This window comes from Pristiophorus japonicus, chromosome 17, assembly GCF_044704955.1.
Source record: "Pristiophorus japonicus isolate sPriJap1 chromosome 17, sPriJap1.hap1, whole genome shotgun sequence".
Taxonomy (NCBI): Eukaryota; Metazoa; Chordata; class Chondrichthyes; family Pristiophoridae; genus Pristiophorus; species Pristiophorus japonicus.
The window spans coordinates 18,185,704-18,213,432 of record NC_091993.1 but is presented as its reverse complement, the minus strand read 5'-3'; the positions used below and the strand labels follow the sequence as shown (position 1 = coordinate 18,213,432).

Below are 27,729 nucleotides of genomic sequence, written 5' to 3'. Positions count from 1 at the left end.
GGAGGAAGCAGCTCAGATGTTAGGAGTGAGCTGGACAAATAATTATATGGACAGATCAATGGCAGATGAAAGTCAATGCAGCTAAATGCAAGGGACTGCATTTTTCCTTGCTATGTGCAACACACATACTTCACAAAAAATATTGAAATAGCTAAGGATGAGGTTGAAAGAGACCTAAGAGTCTTAACAGACTCAACATGTTCGATCAATTCATAGCAGCAGTCAATGGGGAGGGGACAAGGCCACAAAGGGATTTAAACATAAAGATGAGAATCTTAAATTGGAGATATTGGGAGGGGAGCCAGCAACCAACGTAGGTTAGCAAGAACAGGAGTGATGGGGGAGGACTATGGTGCAGGATAGGATAGGAGTAGCTGAGTTTTAAACGAGCTGAAGTTTAGAGCATTGAGAATGTGAGCAAGGCATCGAGATCATGAGAATAATCAAGCCTGGAGGTGACAACGGTATAGATGAAGGTTTCAGTTGCAGGTGGGCTGAGGTAGCAGGAAGGACACATTAGAGAGGTGAAAGTAGGCACTGCGCAATGAAGAGGATGTGGGGTTAGAAGTTCAGCTTGGGGTCAAATAGAACAGTGACACTGCAAACAGTTTCGTTCAACCTGAGACTCTGGCCGGGGATGGGGTTGGAATCCGTAACAGTACGGAGTTTGTGGCGGGAAAGGTAAACAATGGCTTTTGTCGTCCCAATTTTTAAACTAGAGGAAATTGTGGTTCATCCAACATAATCATCATCATCATAGGCAGTCCCTTGGAATCGAGGAAGACTTGCTTCCATTCCTGAAGCGAGTTCTTTGGTGGCTGAACAGTCCAATATGAGCGCCACAGACTCTGTCACAAGTGGGACAGATAGTCGTTGAAGGAAGGGGTGGGTGGGACTGATTTGCCATACGCTCTTTCCGCTGCCTGCGCTTGATTTCTGCATGCTCTCGGCGCTGAGACTCGAAGTGCTCAATGCCCTCCCAGATGCATTTTCTCCACTTAGGGCGGTCTTTGACCAGGGACTCCCAGGTGTCAATGGGGATGCCTTGAAGATGTCCTTGTAACGTTTCCGCTGCCCACCTTTGGCTCATTTGCCGTGAAGGAGCGCCGCATAGAGTACTTGCTTTGGGAGTCTTGTATCTGGCATGCGAACTATGTGGCCTGCCCAGCGAAACTGATAGAGTGTGATCAGTGCGTCAAGACAAGCAGGCTGACAGCAAGGGAGCAGCGGAAGAGTCGAGAGAGGTGGTGAACATGTAGAGCTGGGTATCGTATTAACCCCATTTCTGCAGATGTTGTCGCTAAGGTGCAGCATGTAGACAAGGCAGAGGAATGCACCAAGGATAGATCCATGGGGGACTTGAGGTGATGGAGTGGGGACAGGAAGAGAGGCCATTGCTGCAAATGCTCTGGCTGTGATCAGATGGCTAAGAGTGGAACCAAGCGAGAGGTGTCCCATTGAGTTGGACAATGGTGGAGAAGTTTTGGAGGAGGATGGCGCGGTCGACTGTGCCAAAAGTGGCAGAGAGGTCAAGTTGGAATAATGTATGTAGGCGAGGAATGGCGGGGGGGGGGGGGGGGGGGGGGAGAGATAAATCTTTGCAGCACTCCAGAAGTAATGATGCAAAGGCAGGAAGAGAAGCCATCGGTGGAGATGATCTGGCTTCTGCCAAATAGGCACGAGGAGAATAAAGCGAGTGCAGTCCCACTGAGCTAGACAACTAAAGGAGACATTGGATGAGGAGGGTTGACTGTCAAAGGCTGCAGAGTGGTCAAGCAGGATAAGCACATGGTCAGTCAGAAAGGATATAATTTGTAACTTTGATTTGGTCCTTTTCAGTGTCGTGACACAGACGGTAAGCTGATCGGACAGATTCAATCACGGAGTTATTGGAAAGATGGGAACAGATTTAGGAGGCATCAAATACAAGAACTTGAGAGGAAAGGGAGGCTAGAGATAGGAAGCAGTCACCAAGTACAAAGAGGACAAGTGTGGATTTTTTTGTTGTAATGATGCCAGTTTTAAAAGGAGACGTACTTGAGAGTGAACCATTTACAATGTCAATAAGCATAGTGGTCAGCAGTTTAGTGGGAATGTGGTAAAGGGAGCCCAGGTTGGGCTCATGGACAGATAAGGTAAGGGCATGAGGGGAGTTAGGAGACAAGTGAGATGCAAGATCAAGGCTAGGGCGGGGGCAGTCGGGAAGAGGTTTTACTGAGTGGGAAAGGGGAGGAGGGGTGGGAATTTTTTCAACGTGTTTTAATAGGCTTAAAAATAAACTTACCTTAATGGACAGGGAGAGGGGTGGGAAGCAGAGAGGCAGCTGCTCAGGTGGCCTGAAGTTTAATAACAAATTAGTCTAAGAGGTCCTCTTATTTGTTGTCGGTGAGGGTGGAGGAGGCAGAGGAGAGAGATTTTTAGGACATAGTTGGCAATGGAAAAAGAAACTGGAGGTTATCTTTACTCTCCAGGATGACCCTATAGGTAGTAGATGGTTTTGACAAGAGGCCCAATAGCCTTAATGTTCCAGCCGAATTTGGTGATGGATATCTAAACTAGTTATGAGTCAGATATGTTCTAAACTGTGCCCCTTGGACTTGAGGGAGTGAGGGTGAGGGCCATAACAGGGGAAACAACCAATATGGAAGCGAGTAAAGTATTTTACTGGGGAAGTTAAGGGCATCAAAAGGGGAGGCGGGGGATTGCTCAGATGCACAAAAATCATGACAAATGAAAAGCCAAAGCCTAAGCAGTTGGGTCAATTCACATAGGTTCGTGTACCTGAAATTTTAACTTTCTTTTATTTTTAAGCAGTTGATTTTCCAGCATATTATGTTGCTTCATAAAGGTATACAATTTTTTAAAAATAACTGCACTAATAGTACTATATTCCTTTCAGTAGCTGACACTCTTAGAATTTAAAAGGGGTATCCTTAGGACTCAAAATTTACAGGGGGTCCAGGGAATGTCAATGTTTGCAGGGGTTTCCCACACTTTGATAACTACTAGTTTAAGCCCGCTGTATGACTTCTAAAGTCAAAAGATCACTTACACATACATCAATTACACAAACCAAAACAGCAAATGGATTAGTATCTTTGAGGTTTCCACACAACGGGCCCAAGTTTCAGGCCGCGCCTAGAACGGCGCAGCCCCGACCTGGACGCCCGTTTTTCGCGCCACAAAGTGCGCCTAAAAAAAAAAACTTCCAGATTCTCCGGCTCCCTGCTGGTCCTCGGCGCGGCGCGGCGCAGCACGAGCAGTTGGGGGCAGAGCTCAGTCCCTGCGCTGAAAACAGTGCCGGGACCTCTGCACATGCGCGCTACAGTGGGCACGCATGTGCAGTAGCTCCAGGTGCCCAAAACTGTGTGGGAGAGCCGAAGCACACAGCCCCTAGCCCTGGCCAAATGGCCTCACTGGGGCTGCGTGCATAAGGCTCCTCCCACGCCCAGCTCCTGCTTCCTCCCGACCCGACTCGACTCCCGCTTCCCCCCCCCCCCGCCGCCCCCGCCCCGACTCCCGCTTCCCCGGACCGGACCCGCGCTCGCGACCAGACCCAATGCCATCTACCTGTAAATCTGGTGCTGGGGACAGGCCCTGCCCGAAGTCTTGGGCCCTGCCCTTTCAGCCTCCCCCGCCCCCCTTCTCCTTTCCCTTTCTCCCCCCCCCACTTCTCCTCTTTCTCCCCCCCCCCCCCCACTTCTCCTCTTTCTCCCCCCCCCCACTTCTCCTCTTTCTCCCCCCCCCCCCACTTCTCCTCTTTCTCCCCCCCCCCACTTCTCCTCTTTCTCCCCCCCCCCACTTCTCCTCTTTCTCCCCCCCCCCCACTTCTCCTCTTTCTCCCCCCCCCCCACTTCTCCTCTTTCTCCCCCCCCCCCCACTTCTCCTCTTTCTCCCCCCCCCCACTTCTCCTTTTTCTCCCCCCCCCCCCACTTCTCCTCTTTCTCCCCCCCCCCCCCCCTCCCCACCCTTCTCCTCTCTTTCCCCACCTCGCTGTCAGAAACACAGACACTGACAGACAGAGAGATAGAGACACTGACAGAGACATACTGGGGGGGGGGGGGGGGGGGCATCCCAGCATGCTGTTGGAGGGCTCCCGGTGCTGCAGTCGGTAAGTAGAAAATGTTTTGTTTTATTGATTTTTTAAAAAAATTTATTAATTTTTTTTGGATTGATTTATTGGTTCATTTATTGATGTTTTATCATTTATTATTGATGATGGCTCTTTATTTGTAAAACTGAAGTGTTTAATGTTTGTAAACTTCCCTTTAAACCCGCCCCACTCCCCCCCACCATTCCCTACGCCTGATTTGTAACCTATGCCTGATTTTCTAAAGTGTAGACAAGGTTTTTTCGAGCGTACAAAAATCTTCACTTACTCCATTCTAAGTTAGTTTGGAGTAAGTTTTCACTGCCGAAACTTTGAAAACAGGCGTAAGTGGCCGGACACGCCCCCTTTGAAAAAAAAATTCTGTTCCAAATTGAAACTATTCTAACTGACTAGAACTGGAGTAAACTAAATGCCGAGAATTTGAATTTCTAAGATACTCCGTTCTACACCAGTTGCTCCAAAAAATCAGGAGGCCAAAACTTGGGCCCAACATTGCAAGACGGGAGATTCAAACAGAGAACATGTCACTCTCAACGAATTATGTAACAAGTCACAACGTGCATGGTGCCACAAGCTACGCAGCCACACTCAAACGGAGCTGGCATAAGCCTAGTTTTTTTTTTAAAAAAGATCAACTTTGTCAAATGTTTCATCTTGAACAGAAACAAACCCTGTATTGTATAGATAGAATACATAGCAGATAGCTGTAGTTTACAAACGTAAAAATAATTGCTTAATGTCATGAGATTCTGTCATTCAATTTTTTTAAATATGTTAAATAACCCAAACACAACCACCATAAAAATCAGCTAAGTTTAACCTCTATATATTTTCACTGATCTTTTATTCTTATCTACAATTAGAGCGACAATCCATGACTCAGTCAGCATCAAATCAGAGACCAAAGGAATGATTTTTTTTGTGAAAAGCACTAACAGTCCTCATTACCAGGTATTTGGCCGTTAAGTTTCCTGTATTTGACAGAATAGCACAACCCAAGGTCAATCAATAAGCCTCATCCTGGACATGCCAAATCCTTGATCTGGGTAGCACCCCTGCCTGCATAGTAATTTTTAACACCTGAAGGCTATCAAAGCTGTCAACATGCAGCCAAAAGTTGAACTGCAGCCAAAGGAATAAAAAGTAAAAATAATTATCCTCATTTCACCCGTGAGCAACAAAACCTGTAATGGAACACGAGTGCATTACCTTGATTACTACATCTAATTACAAGAATGGTTTTTGAAGTGCTGATTTTTTTTCTCTCTCTCTGAAATTCATTGAAACTTGACTGTGCCACCAGTGCAATGGAAACAAGTACACTTGTGGTGGTTCCAATTACAAAAAAATCAGTTACAATAACACTTGTAAAAGACCAAGAAATATTAATTTTCCTATGAATATATCAGTATTACTAATTAAGTGGATTTTAAAAATCCACATTTGTAATGTGTACTACTGAATGTACTCATTTCTTAAAAATATTTTGGGAAAAAATTGAAATACTGCATCAAATCAGTATATAGAGAGCAGATAGTATATTATCTTTGTATTATAACACTCCTGTGAAACGCCTTGGGACGTTTTACTACGTCAAAGGCGCTATATAAATACAAGTTGTTGTTATGGGGGGCAGAGTTTCAAAATAAGGGGCCGCCCATTTAAAACGGAGACGAGGAGGAATTTCTTCTCTCAGAGGGTCGTGAATCTGTGGAATTCTCTACGCTAGAGAGCTGTGGTGGCTGGGTTATTGAATATATTTAAGATGGAGATTGACAGATTTTTGAACGATAAGGGAGTCAAGGGTTATGGGGAGTTGGCAGGGAAGTGGAATTGAAGCCAGGATCAGATCAGCCATGATCTTATTGAATGACAGAGCAGGCTTGAGGGGCCAAATAGCCTAGTGCTCCTATTCCTTATGATCTTATATTAAACCATTTCTCTTATGTTATGAGAGTAACTGAAATTGATTGTAAAAAGTAACCAACTTTATCTTCTCCCTTTTAGGTCCTTCATTCCACAAACTATTTTTTGGCTAAGAAGTCACCAAAGCAACACTGCCAAAGCCTCTGGCAATAGAGTTCTGTAACCAATCAGAAAGATGCACAGGATCAGCCCAGGATACTGCATCCCTCTCCTCCCTCTATGGAGGATTGAACCCTCAGCTCAGCATCTCTACCTTAGTCATCTCATCCAATGTCAAGTACACCATCACCGCCTTTCCCCCCCGCCCCCCCATAGGAAAAGGAGCCACAATGATCTTCCTTCTCTGTCATCAATTCCAAAACAGCAGGGGTAGAGATCTGGGAACAAAGAGATCGACAGCTGCTCTTGTGGCTGGGGAATGGAGAACAGCATAAGTAAACCTAATGGAGGGGAAGTACTTATTTTAAACTTAGAGACCTAAAATACATTTCAAAACAAATACTTTCTCCACAGAGGAAACCTTTTAAGTCAGCATAACCTAATTTTTAAACTGGCAAAGTTAGTAACAGGATGAAAATTCTTTTTCCTTTTTCGAACATTGCAAGCATTCAATATGTTGGTGAGTACAGTGCACAGGCACAATTATACGGAATGGGCAAGACCTGAATTTTCACCCACTATTCCATATGGAAATTGTCTAACTTCAACTATCACAGTAGGAAGCCATGTCCCTACAAGACAAGCAAATACAGAATGCTAGACCATTCCGTCTTTCAGATGAGACGTTAAACCGAGGCTCTCTCTGCCCTCTCAGGTGGACGTAAAATATCTCGTGCCACTATTTCTCACAAGAGCAGGGGGAGTTGTCCCCAATGTCCTGGCCAATATTTATCCCTCAATCAATATCACAAAAAAATTATCTAGTCATCATCACATTGCTGTTTGTGGGAGTTTACTGTGTGCAAATTGGCTGTTGTGTTTTCTACATGATGACAGTGACACCACTTTTTTTTTAAAAAAGCGCTTTGGGACATCCTGAGGGCATGAAAGATGCTATATAAATACCGGTCTTTTTTTAATCTTACAGAAAATTAAAAAGTACATTGATCACCCTCAACCAAGTTATGGAGTTTGAACAAGAGTTGGAGGTAAAACAGAGAAAATAAAAATATATTAACCAAATGGATTAAATCAATATAATTAAATTTTAAAAGATTTTTTCCAACCTTTAAGGCATGGAGATTCTGTCCCCTTAGAAAAGTTTAATGAACACATTTGCATTTATTTCGCACCTTTCACAATCTCAGGACAGATTGAGTACTTCAGACAATTAATTATTTTTAAAGTTTAATCACTTATGTAGGGAAAGAGACAATGAATTGGTGTATAGCTACGTCACACAAAAAGCAAATTATGGGACTAGTTTTTTTGGTGATGGTTGAGGGAAGAATATTGGCCAGTACACTGGGAAAACTTTCTTGTCCTTTTTGAATAGTACCATGGCATTTCTACATCAACCTGAACAGGTAAGCAGGACTTCAATTTAATGTCTCATCCAAAAAACTGCATCTCCAACATCTCTGCATGACATTGATGTGTCAACCTAGACTATATATGGCTGAAGTCCTTGACTTGATTCCATCATCCTCTGACTCGAAGATGAGAATGCTACTAACTGAGCCAAACTGGTACAGTTCAGATATATTCTTTTTCTCAGCCACACCGAACACCTTCTTTGGTGGGTGGGAATTGCAAGTACCCCCAAAATCAGGCCTGAGCCTTCTGGTATGATACACCATGCCTTCCCAGATTACATCCAGGTGAACAGAGCGGGTGGAAGAGGGCAGAAATGTAGGCAGACACAGAGAGACAGTCTGTTGTGGAGGAGGGAAAGAATCCCTGTCCTGGTCAGAGCTTGAAGTTGGAAGCACTGTTGAAGGGGTGGCGAGAGAGAGAAAAAGACAGACACACACAGCACACTTCCAGCTGTTTAAGCCCCAATGGTAACTTTCAATCTGCAGAAATTCTGCAAAAAGATCATATAATCAGGAGATATCTTGGTAGGTTTTCTGGTTAGGTCGTTGGTACCTACTATTCTTCATCCTTGGACGCTTCATTCATGTAACGATCCAGTTAAGCTGCCTACAGAACCTAATCCAGTAATCAGGTCCCACCCCAGAACAAATTAACTTTCCAAGCAAGTGCACATAAAATGAATTAATGCAAAATACAACAACTTGCATTTGTACTGCGCCTTTAACATAGTAAAACATCCCAAAGCGCTTGGGTCGTTGGGTTATATAAATGAGTTATATATTACACCCAAGTATTTTGGGCTCACTTTTCCTCAATGCCGTTTTTTTGCGCATTGCCAGAGTTAAGCCCGCCTTTTCTGGTCACAACTACTCCAAAAAAATAAGTACAAGTTTCCCCGTTCTATTTTTTGAAATTGGCGCTGCATAGCCTGTCCTGTAGCTTCGGGAGATGGAGCCTAATGTCTGCGCCGAAAAAATGATCCCACCCCCCACCGCCACTTCTGCACATGCGCGGGATAAAAAGGAACGTTTTTGACGTGATTGCTATCGGCGCGTTTGCCCAGTATAGCTCCCGGTCCGCATGCGGCCATTTTTAAAGAACCAGTTGTATGTGAGAACTTTAATTCTCATTGAAAAAAATCGGAGCTGCAATACAAGATGCAACACGGCTCAAGGACCAAGACTTTCTTACATGATCAAGTGGCGGCACTAGTTACTGTAACTGACGCCAGATGGCACAAGCTGGACACCAGAAGAGATCACAAACGTTTCACCAAAAGAAACTCTGGAACCAACTTGCAGAAGATTACTGCGCAATGGTGACCACTCAGAGGTCTGGAGGCCAGTGCAAAAAGTGGCAGGACCTTGGTCAAGTAGTTAGTGTAAGTAATATTTTCATTTATTCAATGGAATTGCAATTGTAAATGTGACCCAGCTGTATATGTCCCACCCAGCAGAAAGACACCCTCTCTAAAAAGTTATGTTTTCATCTTTGCAGAGGAAGGTGGCACACAACAAACGGGAAAGAACTCGAACTGGAGGAGGCCCGGCAAATTTGCACCCACCGACACACTTGGAAGAGAGGGTCGTTGCTTTGATGGGTCCTGACTGGAGAAAAGCAACCACAACTGCACAAGCTAGGCCCACACTCGAGGGAGAGGGTAAGTCCTGCAAATTCCAGAGTCTGACTTTGCTAAATATTAAGTACTGTGCAGGCTAACCATGCTTCGGTTCATGGGGATGTCTCCGTCAGCTACGCTTCAGTTGATGCAATGTGCTATCATTCATCATGGTCCTTCAAATCAGCCTGCTGCCTGCGCTGTGAGAGCCTACTCATGCCACCCACCCTGCTCCCTCCTCTGCTACGAACATTTGTCTGTTATGTTAAATTTTGCAGAACTTGAGGCCAACCCCGATGATGCAGAACAAGAATCAGACACGGACGAGCCTGAAGAGAACATCTTCCAGAAATTCCAGACCAAGAGCATGGGGGCGAAGGGAAGGGGGAAGAGATGAAGCAACCTTCACTGTTAGTCACTTTGGAGGAGATGTCACCCATTGAGGTGCCAGCCCCTTTCATGAGTGGTACGAGTGTTGCTGGGACATTCCATGGTTTCCCCACAGCCTGAGGCTGGGGATTCCAGTGGGTTGCAGCGAGGCACACCCAGGGCCCCACCGTCTGTGGCCATGGGTCCCAGTGGGATGCAGCGAGCCACACCCAGGCTGAGGAGGGGGAAGGAGAGCTCTACAGTGCTCTCCTGAGGTACAGGATCAAACAGATGTGGTTCAGATGATGGCAATGAGTGCAGAGAGCATTGACCTTATGCAATCACTCCTGAACATCATCAGTGGGCTGGGTGATAAGGTATCGGGACTGTCGGGAGAAGTAACAACACTCTCACGAAAATTGGGAACACTGTCCGTCCCATGAGTGAGCGAATGTCTCAGGCAGCAGATACAATGTTGGTGCACATGAGGGAGAGAACGCTGCAGGTAGCTGACACACTGTCAGGGCACCCGAGGGAGGGAATGTCGGAGTCAGCTGCTGCAATAAGGGAACAGGACCAGACCCCGCGCCCACTGACAGAATCAACTGCCACTCCCACTCCAATCGTCAGACCAGCCTCTGATGAGGCCCAAACTGGGCCTTCCACATTACCAGTTGCACCCCCCCACCCCCAAACAAAAAAGGCGCATTACCAAAGATGTTCGAAAGAATAAGTTTGATACCAACCAAAGAAATGCTGCGCCACCCCCTGCGGGCAGGGTTGGAGTCAACAAGACCGAGTGCAGCGGGCAGTCTTAGAATAAGGTGGAGGAGAGATGAGTACAGCCTTTCTTTGCTGTGGTTATTATTGTCATTACTGTTGTAATGGTTTTCAAATTAAAAGTTTTTTGTAAGTTATGCAAATTTACAAATTTAAGAGTTTGTAAGTGATTTAACTGAAAACTTTAAAGTTTAATACAAGAATATTTTTTTTTAAAGTTAAGTACAAACAAGTGTTAAACTTTTGAAAAAAATATATTTTAAATTATAACAATCATTTCCATTATTTGTTTCATTATTTACACAACTTTTTGAAGTAAATAAAAATAATTTCCATTATTTGTTCCATTAATGCAACACAACATTACGGAACAGGTCCAAACAGCAAACATGGTCCAGTTGGAATAATTGCCGCTGAGCCTTCAGGCAGCAAAGCGTTCACGGATGAGCTGCTGGTGCAAGGCTCGAGCAATCGTTGAAGGGTCACGACGGCCCACCCTCCTCTGCCGTCGTACTCAGTGTTCAGGTAGGTGCATGGCTTCCTCCTCCTCCTCCTCGTCATCTGCATCTTCATCAGCCGCTCTCACCTCAGGTGGGTCGTCTATTAGCAGCTGCTGCTGCCTCATGATGGCTAAGTTATGCAGCATGTAGCACACAAGTGAACTGACCGACAATCTCGGGGAGTATTGCAAGTCGCCTCCAGAATGGTCCAGACATCGGAAACACTGTTTCTCTCTATTGTGCTGCGCGTCGCAACGTGCGACATGTTGTATTCCTGGTCAGCTTCTGCCCAGGTTACACGTAGGAGCGTCATGAGCCAGGTGGCGAGGCTGTATTCTTTCTCTCCCAGTAGCCAGCTCTGTCCTTCTGGCTGCTGCTGAAACAGATACAGCGCTCTCGCTTAGGATGAATGCATCATGGGTGCTCCCAGGGTATCTTGCATCAACTGACATGATACGATGATGTCATCACACACGAGTTGCACATTAACAAAGTGGAAACCTTTTCTGTTCCTGTACATCTCGGTGCTCGCAAGGCGTTGTGGGTACAATCAATGCAGCCCTGTACCTTTGGGAAGCCAGCAATCCTGGAGAAGCCCACAGCCTTTTCACGCATTGCCTGGACGGTCATGGGGAACTTTATGTAGTCACTCCTCCGGACATATAGTGCAGCAGTCACCTGCCAAATGTAGATATGTTTTGCATGTTGAGAAATGGCATACACATCCCCAGTTGTGGCCTGGAACGATTCAGATGCATAGAATGAAAGTGCAGCTGTAACCTTCACTTCAACTGATAAAGCAGTCCTCCTAATGCTTCTAGGTTGCAGGTCTGCTTTCATCAACTCACAGATCTCAGTTACAACTTCTTTGTGGAAACGCAGCCTTCCGACACAATCTGCATCACTCAGGTGCAGGTATGAACGCCTGTCTCAATATACCAGACGTGGGTAAGGCCTCCTACCCATCATCCTACGTGCTCTAAGGTTCTTCATGCGATGACGTTGAATCAACTGTCTCCTCCACAGCACCATCATGCAGAAGGCGTTGCATGAGGTATGGCATTGCTAGTATTGCCCCCATGATTAAATTGTACCTTTGTAAGAAGCTCAAAACGGCAGGCAGGACAAGCTTCTTTGTTGTCTCTCTCCACAAGGTCGACGCCCTAGTATGGACCACACCCAGATCTGAGCATGCGCAATGGGCTTGCTTAGATCGGGAAACACCTCCTCCTCCTTCTCCCACGACATTTCATTTGATGCTGCTTGCTGCACAGTGGCATAGTGTAAGGCTTCTCATGCCTTCAGTTTGGCTTCCACACACCCCAACCCTCACCCCCGGGCTTCTTTTGAAGCTGAGCCCCGAGCCAGTGTCCGGGCAAGGGATCGATTCTGCCAGCCGACGTTCGAGCCCAGTTTGGAGGCACTCGGTGGTGGCGTGGCACTTTTTTTAAAAATCCAAACTTAAAAGAATTGCATGAAACTTCCATTTTCAGTTGGAAAAATTTAAGCTTGATGATGCATCTGTGTGTGTTCTTGACTCCCTCCAAAACTTCACCTTAAAACAATGGCGTCTTTCTGCGCCGATTTTTTGATGTGCGCTGGTTTTTCTTAAGTGCCCAGAAGGTTTTTTGGGAATGATCACATACGCCGTCCTCAGAGAATTGTAAGCAGGCCAAACTTACATAATTGTGAAAAACTGGTGCAGACATCAAGTTATGACGCAAAAAAAAACTTAAAAAACTGTAACTAACTGAGCTATGCTGGCGCACAAAAGATTGAGGAAACTTGGATTTTTAAACTTGGGCCAGAAAAAGTGGCTTGTGCCAAAAAAAACGGAGCAAATCACTGGTGAAAATTGAGCCCATTAACTTAATAAAGCCAAGCTGCTCAGGATCACCTGTTCCAGACAATATATACTAGTCCATCAGCCCAGTGTCCATCTTCTTGATGGAATAACAATATGGTTTGTGTAACAAAGCTTGGATAACCACACCAACAGAGCTGGCTGGTCAGAAGACAAGATAATTACTTAAGTGTAGCACACCAGCAGTTAACCAAAATAGCCACAGCACATTTCAGAATGATAAGATCACATAACGCTTTAGACTGCAATTCCATCCTGTCTCAATGATGTGATCTTGTGTTTTCAGTGTGGGTGTATCACATGCAACTATGAAATGCCATGTAACACAAGTTATTATTGAATGACCCCATCAAATTTACCCAACTTTTTAAAATGTATTCAATCCAAGAGAATGTAAGGAATTTCACAACATATATTTAATATCTTTGCTTTTGGCTCATTCTATCGCCAGCTGAAAGGGTGGGAATGCAACTGGTATTGATCTTCCCCAACTGTAATTGATCAGCACTAGGTGCTTTACTACAGTAATCCAGGGTGACCTTCCTACTGTCCAGGGAAGTGCTCTACATAGTTGTCACTAGGCTCATTAAATGTATTAAGTCCCAAATGCTATGAACAGCACACCATCATAAAAAAGACTTGTATTTATATAGTGCCTTTCATGACCTCGAGGATGTCCTAAAGCACTTTACAGCCAAAGAAGCACTGGCGCAATGTAGGAAACACAGCAGTCAATTTGCACACAGCAAGCTCCCACAAACAGCAATGTGATAATGATCAGATAATCAGTTTTTAGTGATGCTGATTGAGGGATAAATATGACCAGGACACCTGGGATAACTCCCAAGCTCTTCTTTGGAATAGTGGCGTTGAATCTTTTACACCCACCAGAGAAAACACACACTGACTCGGTTAACGTCTCATCCAAAAGACAGCACCTCAGACAGTGCAGCACACTCAGTACTGCACTGGAGTGTCAACTTAGATTTTTTTTGCTTTGTCTCTGGAGTGGGATTTTAATCCACAACCTTCTAACTTAGTAAACTAGCAACTGAGCCACGGCTAACACTACATATCACGGAAACACCATTAGCACAAGGTGATTCAAGAAGGTCCACCACAACCACATTCTAACGATAATTAGTGATAGCATTCCAATTACATCTCCTCCCTGCTATCCATCCAGGTTGAGTCATTTTCATGTTAACGGAGGCAGCTATCCACAAGAATGAGACCACTCTATTATCTCTACAGCTTATCCAATATCTCCTGAATGAGCTGTAATTTTCTCCAGCTAAACACTGGGAAGACCGAAGCCAGTGCCGACCATCTTCATCACAAACTCTGTACCCTCAACTATTCCGACTCCCTGGGCCTCGTCTCGGCTGAATCAGACTGCTCGGCGTCCTGCTGGACCTCGAGCAGAGTTTCTGTCCCCATCTTTTCCGTCAGCCCTACAGGCTTCTCAGAACTCTGCGTTCATCTAATTCTGGCCTCTTGTGCATGCCCAACTGCCTTTGCCTCACCATTGACAGCCATCTAGGCTCCAAGCTCTGGAATTCCCTCCCCCTTTAAGATGCTCCATACAACCTACCTCATGAGCAGCGTGCGGCGGCCCGGCCCGGAAATCGGCATGGTCCCAGCCTGCAAGACCATCAGCAGGCCAGGGGCATTGGAGGGAGCAGCGTGCGGTGCCATGCCAATTCAGGAAGCAACGTGTGCTGCTGCAGGAGGGCGATGGCTGCGAAGCCAGGTCGCTGACTGCAGTGCAGGCAGGCACAGCAGGAGGGGCGAAGGAGCGGCAAGAGTTTGTAGATGGAAGTGACCAGGGCCCAGGAGAGGCTTGAGTTTGGGGCTCAGAAGAGGCGAGGGCCCAGGGGCAGCACAGGTCAGCCCACGCTGCGATGTGTGTGCGTGCTAGGTTCATGCAGCAGAGCTGGTCTCCAGTCGTCTTGGGTAATCCTTGCCACTGGACCAAGACCTAGCTCTGTCGAGCCCGTGTAGTGGCTGGTGTGCAACAGTCACCACACGTTAAAAAAATCCACGCACAGGCATCTTCACCCTTCAAGATGTAGTTCAGGATCTGGAATATTAGGTCCTTCATTGAAATACCTGTGAACTCATCCCTTTTTGGGGTGGAAGTAAGTCATCCTCGCTTCGAAGGACTGACTATGATGATGACGACCTCAATATCTCCTTATGTGGCTTGGAGTCAAATTTTATCCAATAACACTATGAAGCACCTTGGAATGTTTATACTACGTTAATGTTGTTGCTGTGGAGACATGGGATCTGAGACAAAAGGAGACACAGGGCACATGCAAAATTGGGAAGTCATGGGGCAGAAACACGGGCAGAAATGGTTCATGAGGAAAAAAGGCATACGGGATTGTGGAGAGTGAGTGATGGAGACACAGATAGGGCAAAGAGAAACATGAAGATCTGGAGGGGGGGCAAAGGACTCTGCACAATATCAAATTCATTCATAGTTGTGAGAATCAGATCAGAACTATTTCCCCCATTCCAATATTCCAGTAGCCTTGCACCTACCAACCAGCACTCACTATAACCATGTCGCCCATGAGCATCCAGGGGCATCAGAAATCATTTTTGAATTTAAAATACTTCATTCCAACTGCACACCTAACCCTTAAACAAATCAACTAAATACACTTCCCCACAAAGGTGATTTCTTAATGTGCAGCATTCACACACTTCATTACCAAATAATGACTGTCAACTGCAATCTGGGACACTACTAAGTGCAACAGGCCATTATAACAGAACAAAGAGCTATTTGCTCAAGACTTTTATTTAGCTAGACCATAACATTAACATATGCACATTGAATAAACAGAATGTACAATAGTAACAGAATACTAATAGAATATACAAATAATGTTATGGAACAGATCTGTACAACTCACATTTTGGCTGTTTTTGAGTGACAGTCTTCATTAATGGAACTTGTTTTTATGCTTTCAGCATTAAACTGACTGGATAAAAGCCTAGCTCTGTCAAGCCTGTGTGGCGGCTGGTGTGCAACGGTCACCAAACGTTAAAAAAATCCACGCACAGGCATCTTCCACCCCCTCAATTGGCGTTCAGGACTGGAACATCGGGTCCTTCATTGAAACATCTGTGAACTCATGTGGAAGCAAGTCATCCTTGTTCAAGGGAACCGCCTATGATGATGATGAATACTTGTACTTTATTTTTCCATCCCCTCAGCTGCAGTTCCGAGTTAGAGATTATGCTGCAAATATCAGCTTGAGGCTGATATCTCCTCACATCAGTGCAAACAGGCAGCAACCAGTTATACTGCAAGATCCAGACAATTCTATATTCGGGCAAACTGCCTCCTATATATATCTCTTCCAATTGCAATTTCAAAATTCTGGAGCAAATTCTGAAAATGAAGCTGAACAATTTAGTTACACTTTCTGCACCCCTTTAGTAATGACCAACATCTCAAAAATAATTTACAAAAATTCGATGAAATAAAGCATGCATTACACTCTGCTTAAATGTCAAAAAGTTATTTGATTGAGCAAACAGAACTTCCTTTGAGCGGTTTTGATGGCGTTCCGCAACACTGGCTTTAGAGCTAGAGCTAAAGTCGCTAAAACTGATGGTCTCTATCCCTTTTAATTTTTGCAGGCATGAAAGCCATGCGTCTTGTCCCCTCTTTTGGTTACTGAATCTCTCGTGCGAAGAGAGGAAAACCAGATATAGCATTACATAGGTTCAGTAGACCATTCTATCCCTCGAAACTGTTCCACCATTCAATTAGATCATGGCGAATTTGTACCTCAACTCCATCTACCCGCCGTTTCTCCATATCCCTCGATATCCTTACCCAACAAAAATCACTAAAATTTAAATCAACCCAGCATCCACAGCCTTTTTGGTGAGGAAGTTCCTGATTTCCAATAACCTTAATATGAAAGTGCATTCGGAATTCACTCCTAGCTCTGATTTCAAGATTACATCCCCTTGTTCTGGATTCCCCACCAGAGGAAATAGTTTCTCTGTATCGAACCTACTGAATCCCTTAATCATTTTCAACACTTTGATTAGATCAACCCTCATCCTTCTAAACTCAAGCAAATATAAACCAAGTTTATGCAAACTGTCCTCATAATTTAACCCTTTAAGCCCTTGTATCATTCAGGTGAATGTGCACTGTAACCCCTCCAAGACCTTTCCCGAGGTTCAGTGCCCAAAACTGAATGCAGTACTCGGATGGGATCTGACCAAGGCTTTGTACAACTTCCTCAACTTGGTATTCCAGCCCGCTTGAGAAAAATTCGAACATTCTATTAGCCTATTTGATTACTTTTTGCACCCACGTACTAGCTTTTAGTAGTTCTATGCACACGGACACCTGTATCCCATTGCTCCTCCACAGCTCCTCGTCTCTCACCATTACAAAAATATTTCAATTTGTCTTTCTTGGATCCACCTAGACTGCACACTTCCCCACACTGAACTCCAGGTACCAGTTTTACCCATGCACTTTGTCTGTCTATGTCCCTTTATAACTTCTTGCTCCCATCTACACAATTTATTATGCCTCCGAAGTTAGTGTCATCTACAAACTTTTATATATAACTCTGCATTCCTTTATTCAAGTCATTGATATATATGGTGAAAAACTGAACCCCCCCCCGCCTGCGTACAGATCCCTGGGGAACACCACTTGTCACGTCTCACCAATCAGAGAACACTCCCTTTATCCTTACTCTTTGTCTTCTACCTCCCAACCGATTCCTGACTCGTGTCACAAGATTACCTCCATCTCCGTGTGTTTTCATTTTTGCTAATAATCTCTTGTGCGGAACTTTATCAAATGTTTTCTGGAAGGCTATGCTAGTGACCTCCTCAAAAAATTGAACCAAATTAGTCAGACATGACCTGCCCTTTACAAATCCATGCTGACTCTCTTTGATCAGCTAATACTTGCTCAAGTGCTCAAGTCACTCGGTCATGATAGATTCCAGTAACTTTCCGACTGCTGATGTTAAACTACTGGTTCTGCAGTAACTTGGTTTCCCTTTCCTGTTAAATAGTGGAATGGCATTTGCAATTTCCAATCAACAGCACAATTCCTGAACCTAGAAAGCATTAGAAAATTACTACTAACACACAGAATCATAGAAAATTACAGCACAGGAGGCCATTTGGCCCATCATGTCTGTGCTGGCTCAAACAGTAGCTGTGCTTAGTCCCACACGCTCACTTTTTGTCTGGTAACCCTGCAAGGTCCTCGTCCTCAAGTAACTGTCCAACTCCTTTTTAAAAATGTACAGAATCCGCTTCCACCATCTTTTCAGGTAGAGCGTTCCAGATCCCGACAACTCGAGTGAAAAAATTCTCATCAACTCCCACCTAGATCTTTTGCCAATGATTTTAAATCTGTTACCCCTGGTTATTGACCCCTCACCAGTGGGGACAGGCTTCATCTTATCGACTCGATCAGAAGCCATCATCTTCAAAACCTCTAATATGTCAACTCTAAATCATCTCTGTTTCAAGGAGAACAGTCCTAACTTTTCCAGCCTCATAACTTAAGTCCCTCAACCCTGGCAAGATCCTGGTAAACCTCCTCTGTACCCTTTCAAAGGCCTTTACATCTTTCCTGAAGCCCAGCTCCAATTTCCTCACCTATTTTTTGTAATACTTTGGGGTGGAAACCATCAGCTGCAGGAGATTTTTTTTTAAATTCATTCTCAGGATATGGGCATCACAAGCAAAGCCAGTATTTATTGCCCATCCTCAAGTTGCCCTTAAGGAGTTAGAGGTCCTTCTTCTTCAACTGGTGCAGTCCATGAGATGAACGTACCCCATAATACTGTTACATAGGGAGTTTCAAGATTTTGACCCAGCAACAATGAAGAAACGACGATATATGTTATAGTCGGGATGGTGTGTAGTTTGGAGGGGGGCCTTGATATTGATGGTGTGCCCATGCACCTGCTGCTCATGTCCAAATAGGTGGTGGAGGCTGTGGGTTTAGGTGCTGCTGCTGTAAGAAACCTTGGTGAGATGCTGCAGCACATTCTGTAGTGCACACTGTAGCCTCGGTAAGTTGATGGTGGAGGAAGTGAATGTTTAAGCCAGTGGATGCGGTAACAATCAAGCAGACTGCTTTGTCCTCGATAGTAGCAAGCTTCTTCATTCCTCTAGATAAATGGAGCTTATGCCATCACACTCCTGATGTACCTGGCAAGTGGTAGAGAGGTTTTGGAGAGTCAGGTGAGCCACTCACCGCAGAATACCCAGCTTCTGAACTGCTCTAATTGTCTTGGCATTTATCATCATCATCATCATAGGCAGTCCCTCGGAATTGAGGAAGACTTGCTTCCACTCTTTGGTGACTGAACAGTCCAATACGAGAGCCTCAGACCCTGTTACAGGTGGGACAGACATTCGTTGAGGGAAGGGGTGGGTGGGGCTGGTTTGCCGCACGCTCCTTCCGCTGTCTGCGCTTGACCTCTTCACACTCTTTGCGTTGAGACTCGAAGAGCTCAACGCCCTCCCGGATGCACTTTCTCCACCTTGGGCAGTCTTCGGCCAGGGTCACCCAGGGAGGTTTTGAAGGTATCCTTGTAACACTTCTGCTGCCCACCTTTGGCTCACTTACCATGAAGGAGCTGCGCATAAAGCATTTGCTTAGGAAATCTCATCTGGCATGCGAACTATATGGTCTGCCCAGCGAAGCTGATCGAGTGCGGTCAGTGCTTCAATACTGGGGGTGTTAGCCTGGACGTTTATATGGCTAGTCCAGTTGAGTTTCTAGTCCCACCCAGGATGTCAATGTCGAGGGGCTCATCTACAGCAATGCCATTGAATATTAGGGGGAGGTGGTTAGACTTTCGCTTGTTGAGATGACTATTGCCTGGCACTTGTTTGGCACACAAGTTTCTTGGCATGGGCTGTTTCATTATTTGAGGAATTGGGAATGAAGCCGAACACTGCAATCAGAAAACAGCCTCACTTCTAACTATATGCTGAAGGCAAGGTCATTGATAAAGCAGCTGAAGATAGGTGGGCCTCGGATGCGACCCTGAGAAAATCCTGCAGCGATGTCCTGAGATAATTGGCCTCCAACAACCACCTTCCTTTTCTGCCAGTATGTCTCCAGCCACTGGAGAGTTTCCCCCTCCGATTTCAGTTTTACTCGGGTTCCTTAGTGAAAGTCAGCGAAATGTTGACTTGATGCCAAGGACACGCATCCTCGCCTTAGCTCTGAATTCATCTTTTATTCAAGTTTGGACCAAGGCTATGAGGAGGTCTGGAGCCAAGCGGTCTATGTGAGACAGTAGGTTAGTCTCAATGACCTGTTTTGTCCACCCCAATACTGTATTATCACTCCCAGCAGGCATGCCCATCTCTCTCCCTCACCCCATACCACCTTTTTGTTTTTGGCATGCGTCAACACAGTTCAACATTTGCAGTATGAATCTATATGCATTTTTGTGACCAAGCGAACTTGAGTCCCCTCGTCTTTTAATGCACTCTCTGTTTAAAAAACCCATGTGGTGGCTGGTGTGCAACGGCCACCACGTTAAAAAAATCCACACACAGGCATCTTCCACCCTTGAGGACGCAGATCGGGTTCTTCTTTCAAAGCACCTGTGAACTCATCCTTTTTTTGGCGTAGAAGCAAGTCATCCTCGTTTTGAGGGACTGCCTATGATGATGATGATGTTTTTAAAAAATCCAAGTTATTTGGGTTAGATTGCTCCCAGATGAGCCAATTTCTTGTTCCATCTCCTCCTTATAGCTTTATCAGTTACATTTTCCAATTGTTTCCTGTTAAGGAGCCGTTAGCTATGCATTTGTTAATATCAGTATAAATTGAGATTTATATAGCACAACAATTTTTTTTTTAAGTCTTACCTTTTGGAGTAATGCATCTAAAGTATGATACCATCTTGACATTTGCTTTGAAAAATATTTACATAAAAAGACCTGCATATATGTTCCAAATACTGTTCCTGGTTGGCTTTACAAATGTAAATAACACTTCTACAGACATTTCATTTCTGTTAACAATGCACCAGATTTCCCATTCTTCGTGCTTGTGAAAGTTTAGAAAAGATCAAAAGGGTTTCACAGACTTCCCAGAGCAGTGGACAGCATAGTCTCATAGGGTGCGGCAAAGCAGACTCCCCACCCACCCTTTCCTTCAACCACTGACTGCCCCACCTGTGAAAAGACTGTAATTCCTGTATTAGACTGTACAGCCACCTGAGAACTCACTTTGAGAGTGGAAGCAAGTCTTCCTCGATTTCGAGGGACTGCCTATGATGATAGGGGTGTGCATATACTTTTTCATAAACTAAAATACTATGCTCTTCCAGAAGTCATGAAAATAGGTCAACAGATCTATTTATCCCAAATAGTAAGAGGAAAGGTTTAAGCCAGGCATATTACAACAAACCAACAGCGGTGGCTTTCACAAGCTGTGACTCTGCAGTCAACAGACAGAGCCTGAGGGTATAAGCACACGTGACAACCCATAATAAAAGGAGTGAGGAATTTACCCTAGAAAGACAAAGGAGGGAAATGGCAATGGCCTGATTGATATCTGTCCATGTAATCCAACCAATGAAATACACATTAGAAGTTACCTGCTCTCGTCTACACAGTAAGTGATTCTATAATTTATACTTGGAGCCCCATGGAAGGCAGCTACCACACCCCTTCTACAACCCAAACAAGCAGCAGCAAAACAGATTTTTAAACAGACTGAGGATTTAGCAGATTTAGCTATTGGGTCTTTTTCCCCCAAATATGTCTCGTCATTTAAGGAGTTTATTGCATCTGGGGGGGGGGGGGGGGGGGGGGGGAAGGAGGGGGTGGGGAAAAAAATAAACAGTTCAGAAAAATGTTTTGCTTGTGCAGCAGAAAAGCAATATAATTCAAAGGCAAGAAAACAATACAATCATTGAAACAGCACGAGTCAGAATTGTGTTTCTCTTGGTACTTGTATTTTTTCATCCTGAAACATGAAATAATCTAACAGGTTCTAGACTTGGGTTCATGTTCAAAAAAGGCCAGCATATTAATGTGAATATCGTTATAAATCAAAATGCTGCAGTTCAATACACAAGAATCCATATAATGTAGTGCTCTGCCTATGAACAATACATGCACAAATACCTCCACCAACCCCCGCCCCCCCATTTCCCCCACAACTCATTTAAAGGACTGATCTGTTTGTGCAGCATGTGGATCCGAGCTAAGGAAATTATTCCACAGGCTAATTTCAACACCTTTTTGCCACAAGTCTTGTAACATTAACCCTGGTGTTACAATGCAGATTAAATCTCATTCTTGCAAGAAAACCAATGCAAACTCCCCCAACTAACAATAGCATCTTTTTCTGCCAACATCATCTTATTATGGTTAGGGGACAGGAGGTTCAAATGAATTTCCAGATCTGTTTCTCTATCCAAATGTATTTGTTTTCTGCCTATGTTATCCAACTTCTCTCTAGCCTCCCCCCACTTACCCTCTAACATGTTCCCCTTAGTTCCTCTTCCCTCTTTGTTCAATCAGCCCTCCCATCTTCCCGACTAAAGCTTTCTCCAATTATCTTCCCTTGAGTATTTTTCTCACCCCTCCCCATGTCTCTATTTTAATACACTCTCCTCTACTCATGTCAGCTGTGGCTCAGTGGGTAGCACGCTCAACTCAAAGTCGGAAAGTTATGGGTTCAAGTCCCAATCCAGGAACTTGAGCACATAAATCTAGGTTGAAACTCCTATGCAGTGCTAAGGGCATGCTACACTGTCGGAGGTGCCGTCTTTCGGATGAGACATTAAACAGAGGCCCCGTCTGCCCTCTCAAGTAGATGTTAAACAACCTATGGCACTATTTCAAAGAGGAGCAGGGGCGTTATCCCCAGTGACCTGGCCAATATTTATCTCTCAATCAACATAACAAAAAACCAGATTATCACGTCATTATCACATTGTTTTTTGTGGGAGCTTGTTGTGTGCAAATTGGCTGCCACGTTGCCCGCGTTACAACAGTGACTACACTCCCCCCAAAAAAGTACTTCATTGCCTGTAAAGCGCTTTGAGAGGTCCAGTGGTTGCGAAAGGCGCTATATAAATGCAAGTCTTTCTATTCCTCCTCTTTCCCCAACCCTATCCATCCCAATCACCCACCCCACCCAGCCAATATTCCCATCCCCTTTACTTACATAACTGAGGTGAAGGAATAGCTGATATTAAGGAAACGTGAACTTATGAAAGATGGGTGCAAATCTATTTAAACACATGTACATGTTTATTTGCAAATCTATTTAAACACATGTACATGTTTATTTGCAAATCTATTTAAACACATGTACATGTTTATTTGCAAATCTATTTAAACACATGTAGATGGTTATTCCTCAGCGCTCATCAGGATCTGTTGCCACGAAGAGGTATTCTCACTCCAACAGGTCCTAGATATTTTTTTCCTCGCTATCATCCGCCTTCTCTCGATTGTTTCTCCTCTCTCCAGTGCCGCCCCCACCATCAACAGCAGAGACACACACACACACCCCTCCCTCCCGCACCTAAACACTGGCACATGGGACGGGCCGGGCCCTCTCTCTGGGGGTCTGCCCGCAGCCTCCCCTCCCCAACCCGAGTCTGTCTCCCAGCCAACCCACCGCATCCCCGCGCCCTCCCCGTCCCGCAACAACCCACCCCCCACCACACCACACCACACCACACACTCACTCACAGAAAGTGGGAGGAGAGCAGAGGGAATAAAAACATATAAATAAAGCTGTCTGCCGCTCACCTTGCGAGAGTAGCGCGCTGAGAATCCAGCTGAGAGCGCAGTGCCGGCACAGCTGCCCGAGCGCCATGTAAACACGTCGTGACCGCGGCGAGGGGCAAAAGGCGGGGGGCGGGGGGGAGAGAAGGAAAAGACCTTCAAAAGAAACCGCCGTCGACACCAAACCTCCTCCCGCTATCATCCATCGCCATCTTGTATGTGTGAGAGAGAGAGAGAAAGCCCACTGCGCGCGCACGGCACCGCGCGCCCCCCCCCCGGGAGTGCGCACGCGCGCGCTGTCCTCCCTCACCTCAATCCTCACCTCTCTCCCCCTCTTCTCTCCAATCCGCACCTCCCTCCCTCTCTCCTCTTCTCCACTCCTGTCCCCCTTCCCTCCCCTCAACCTCCTCTCCCCTCTCTCCTCCTCACTCCCCATCTCCCCTTCCCTCCCCTCAACCTCCTCTCTCCCCACCTCTCTCCAATCCCCACCTCCCTCCCTCTCTCCACTCCTGTCCCCCTTCCCTCCCCTCAACCTCCTCTCCCCTCTCTCCTCCTCACTCCCCATCCCTCCCCTCAACCTCCTCTCTCCCCACCTCTCTCCCCCTCTTCTCTCCAATCCCCACCTCCCTCCCTCTCTCCTCTTCTCCACTCCTGTCCCCCTTCCCTCCCCTCAACCTTCTCTCCTCCTCACTCCCCATCTCCCCTTCCCTCCCCTCAACCTCCTCTCTCCCCACCTCCCCCCTCAACTTTCTCTTCCCCCTTTCCTCTTCTTCCCCCTCTCCTCTTCCCCCCCCTCTCCTCTCCCCACCTTCCCTTCCCTCCCCTCTTCCCCCTCTCCTCTCCCCACCTCCCCTTCTCTCCCCCTTCCCCACCCTCCTCTCTCCCCCTTCCCCACCCTCCTCTCTCCCCCTTCCCCACCCTCCTCTCTCCCCCTTCCCCACCCTCCTCTCTCCCCCTTCCCCACCCTCCTCTCTCCCCTTAACCTCCCTTCCCTTCCTCTCCCACTCCCCTCCACTCTCCCTTCCCCTCCTCTTAACTCTCCCTTCACCACTTCTCTCGCCCTTCCTCTTCCATGCTCCCTCTCCCCTACCCCTCCCTCTCTCTCCCCTACCCCTCCCTCTCTCTCCCCTACCCCTCCCTCTCTCTCTCTCTCCTCCCTTTCTCTCTCTCCCCACCCACTGCCCCTCTCTATCCAACACCTGCACGTGCAAAGCACAAGCTGTCCCTCCCTGCCGAACGTGCACGCGCAGTGCAACCCCTCCCCCGGTAAGACCACTGGACAGCTGATGCATGCGTCCCCCAGACTCACCTCGAGACCACTGCACAAACCCCCATCTCTTGCCCAGAAATGTGCAACGTGTGTGCCTTCATTGCAAATGCCTGAATCGAACTTACTCACTACAGATATGCATATTACACAAAATACACAGCACAGAAACAGGCCATTCAGCTCAAATAGTCCATGCCACTGTTTATGCAACACCCGAGACTCCTCCCATCCATCCTCATTTAAATCTAGCAGCATAACCCATTCTTCCCTTCTCCCTCATATGCTTGTCTAGATTACCCTAAATGCATCTATACCATTCAATGGCATTTCTTCTTAAAGAATAAAGCAGATGCAATAGTCTGAAAAATGCAGCATTTGGGTGGGGGTTTTTATTGCTGCTGTGAATTTAATTGAAATCCGGTTGAGCAAAGGCAATTTTTTTGCGTGTGGGTTTGGGCTGGGCTAGGTTGTGTTTGTGGCAGTGGAACAGTGGGGCCAGCTTTGCACCATCTGTGTGCAATGTCCTCGTGAGTTCCAGCACATCAGAGGGTGGTAAGGGGAGTCTGCAACTCACTGCCTGAAAGGGCGGTAGAGGCAGAATCCCTCATAGCATTTTAAAAAGTACTTGGATATGTACTTGAAATGCTGTAATCTACAAAGCTACGGACCAAGAGCTGGAAAGTCATCATCATCATAGGCAGTCCCTTGGAATTGAGGAAGACTTGCTTCCACTCTAAAAATGAGTTCTTAGGTGACTGAACTGTCCAATACGAGAACCACAGTACCTGTCACAGGTGGGACAGATAGTCATTGAGGGAAAGGGTGGGTGGGCCTGTATTGCCGCACACTCTTTCCACTGCCTGCGCTTGATTTCTGCATGCTCTGTGTCATGTATGTATGCTTGGGGTTACTAGCCATCAGGTGGCGCCACTGTTGGAGGTCATTGGGCTGTACGCATGTGTATGCGGCCCAGGTATAAAAGGCAAGCCATCATGTAATGTAATCACTTTGGGCCCTAATAAAGCAGAACCAGGTTTGTACCAGTGTTAGTTTACAGTATTCAGTCTATCAAGTTATTACATGCATAACATTTGGCGACGAGGTAACTTAAGAAGCTTCGCATGCAAAAATGAGCACAATTGGAATTCTGAAGGGATTTGTGGAGGGAGAGGACTGGGCAGATTTTGTAGTTTGCCTGGACCAGTACTTTGTGGCAAACAAAATGGAGTTTTGACGCAGTTAGGCACAGGGCGGTCTTCCTCACGGTTTGCGGTCCGAAAATCTATGGACTCATAAAGAATCTTCTCTCGCTTGCAACTCCAATGGACAAGGACTATGAGGAATTGTGTGCTCTGGTACGTGACCACCTCAAACCAGAAGAAGGCATCATCATCTCACAATATCGATTCTACACGCATGTTCGTTCTGAGGGCCAGGATGTGTCGGAATTCGTTGCCTACCTAAGACGTCTAGCTGGACCGTGTAAGTTCGAAAACACATTGGGAGACATGCTGCGGGACTTCTTTGCAATCGGCATCAACCACGAGGTGATCCTGCATAAGCTACTGGCGGCGGAGACGCTGGATTTGAGCAAGGCCATCACGATTGCCCAGGCATGCATGACGATGGACAAAAACTTAAAGCAGATATCATCGAAAAATCGGAACTCGGCAAGTACTGTAAACAAGATTGTATCGTCGTTTGGCAGAGCTGCACATGGCAGGGGCTACTCGACCGCGTATGCGAAACCTGTGGCTGCCCAAAGTCCACCAACGGGAATGAATCCGATTTCACCGTGTTGGCATTGTGGGGGCAATCATCAGCCTCATCAGTGTCGGTTTAAACAGTACATTTGTAAAGGCTTTTCGAGACGGGGGCATCTCCAGCGCAACTGAGCAAGCGTGCTGTGATACACCACGTGGAGGATGATGACCAGTATAGCGCGGATCCGGATATGCAATCTGAGGTACCAGAGGAGGAAGTGTATATACTGTATTCGTTCCTAACAAAGAGCCAACCGATAATGATTAAGGTGAAACTTTAACGATGTGCTGGTACCGATGGAGTCAATCAATAATGAGCTAGAGGACATTCGACAAGCTGTGGGATACTAAGGCTGTGAGGCGTAAGCTGAGTCCAGTCAATGCCAAGTGCGTACATACACCAAAGAACTCATAATGGTGATTGGCAGTGCAGTAGTCAAGATGTCGTATGATGGTGCGGTTCATGATTTACCTTTATGGAGTGTTCCAGGCAATGGTCCAACGCTGTTCGACAGGAATTGGCTCGAAAAAATCAAATGGAATTGGAACAATATCAAAACGTTGTCGTCGGAGGATGATATTCCATGTGCTCAAGTGCTGAGCAAGTTCCCCTCGCTGTTTGAACCAGGCATCGGCAATTTCACGGGAGCCAAGGTGCAGATCCACATGGACGCAGATGCAAGACCCGTCCATCATAAAGCTCGGGTGGTTCCGTACATGATGAGGGAGGTGGTCAAAATTGAACTGGACAGACTCCAGCGTGAAGGGGTCATATCACCGGTCGAATTTAACGAATGGGCCAACTCCATTGTTCCTGTGTTGAAGAGTAATGGCACTGTCAGGATTTGTGGAGACTACAAGGTTACGATCAACCGAGTTTCGAAACAGGATCAATACCCGTTACCGAAGGCTGATGACCTGTTTGCAACGCTAGCCAGGGGAAAGTCATTCATTAAACTGGATCTGACATCGGCCTACATGACACAGGAGCTGGTCGAGACGTCGAAGAAACTTACGTGCATCAACACTCAAAGGACTGTTTATCGACAACAGGTGTCCTTTTGGAATTCGCTTGGCTGCAGCCATATTTCAGAGGAACATGGAGAGTCCCTAGAACCGTCGTGTTCCAAGATGACATCCTGGTCACAGGTTGTGACATCGCCGAACATCTGAACAACCTGGAAGAGGTTCTACATTGTCTGGA

At 46.0% G+C, this 27,729-nt stretch overlaps 1 protein-coding gene across 2 annotated transcripts in view; it reads right to left on the bottom strand.

Annotated features, from left to right (window-relative positions):
• The window catches only part of igdcc4 (immunoglobulin superfamily, DCC subclass, member 4), a 137,391-nt gene extending 113,706 nt beyond the window's left edge, over nucleotides 1–23,685 (bottom strand). For both annotated transcript variants that reach the window (XM_070858444.1, XM_070858445.1), the window contains exon 1: nucleotides 23,517–23,685. In XM_070858444.1, coding sequence (XP_070714545.1) covers nucleotides 23,517–23,583 — 67 coding nt within the window. In that variant the 5' untranslated portion in view covers nucleotides 23,584–23,685. The remainder of the gene's footprint in view (nucleotides 1–23,516) is intronic.
• Between the last annotated feature and the right edge of the window lie 4,044 nt (nucleotides 23,686–27,729).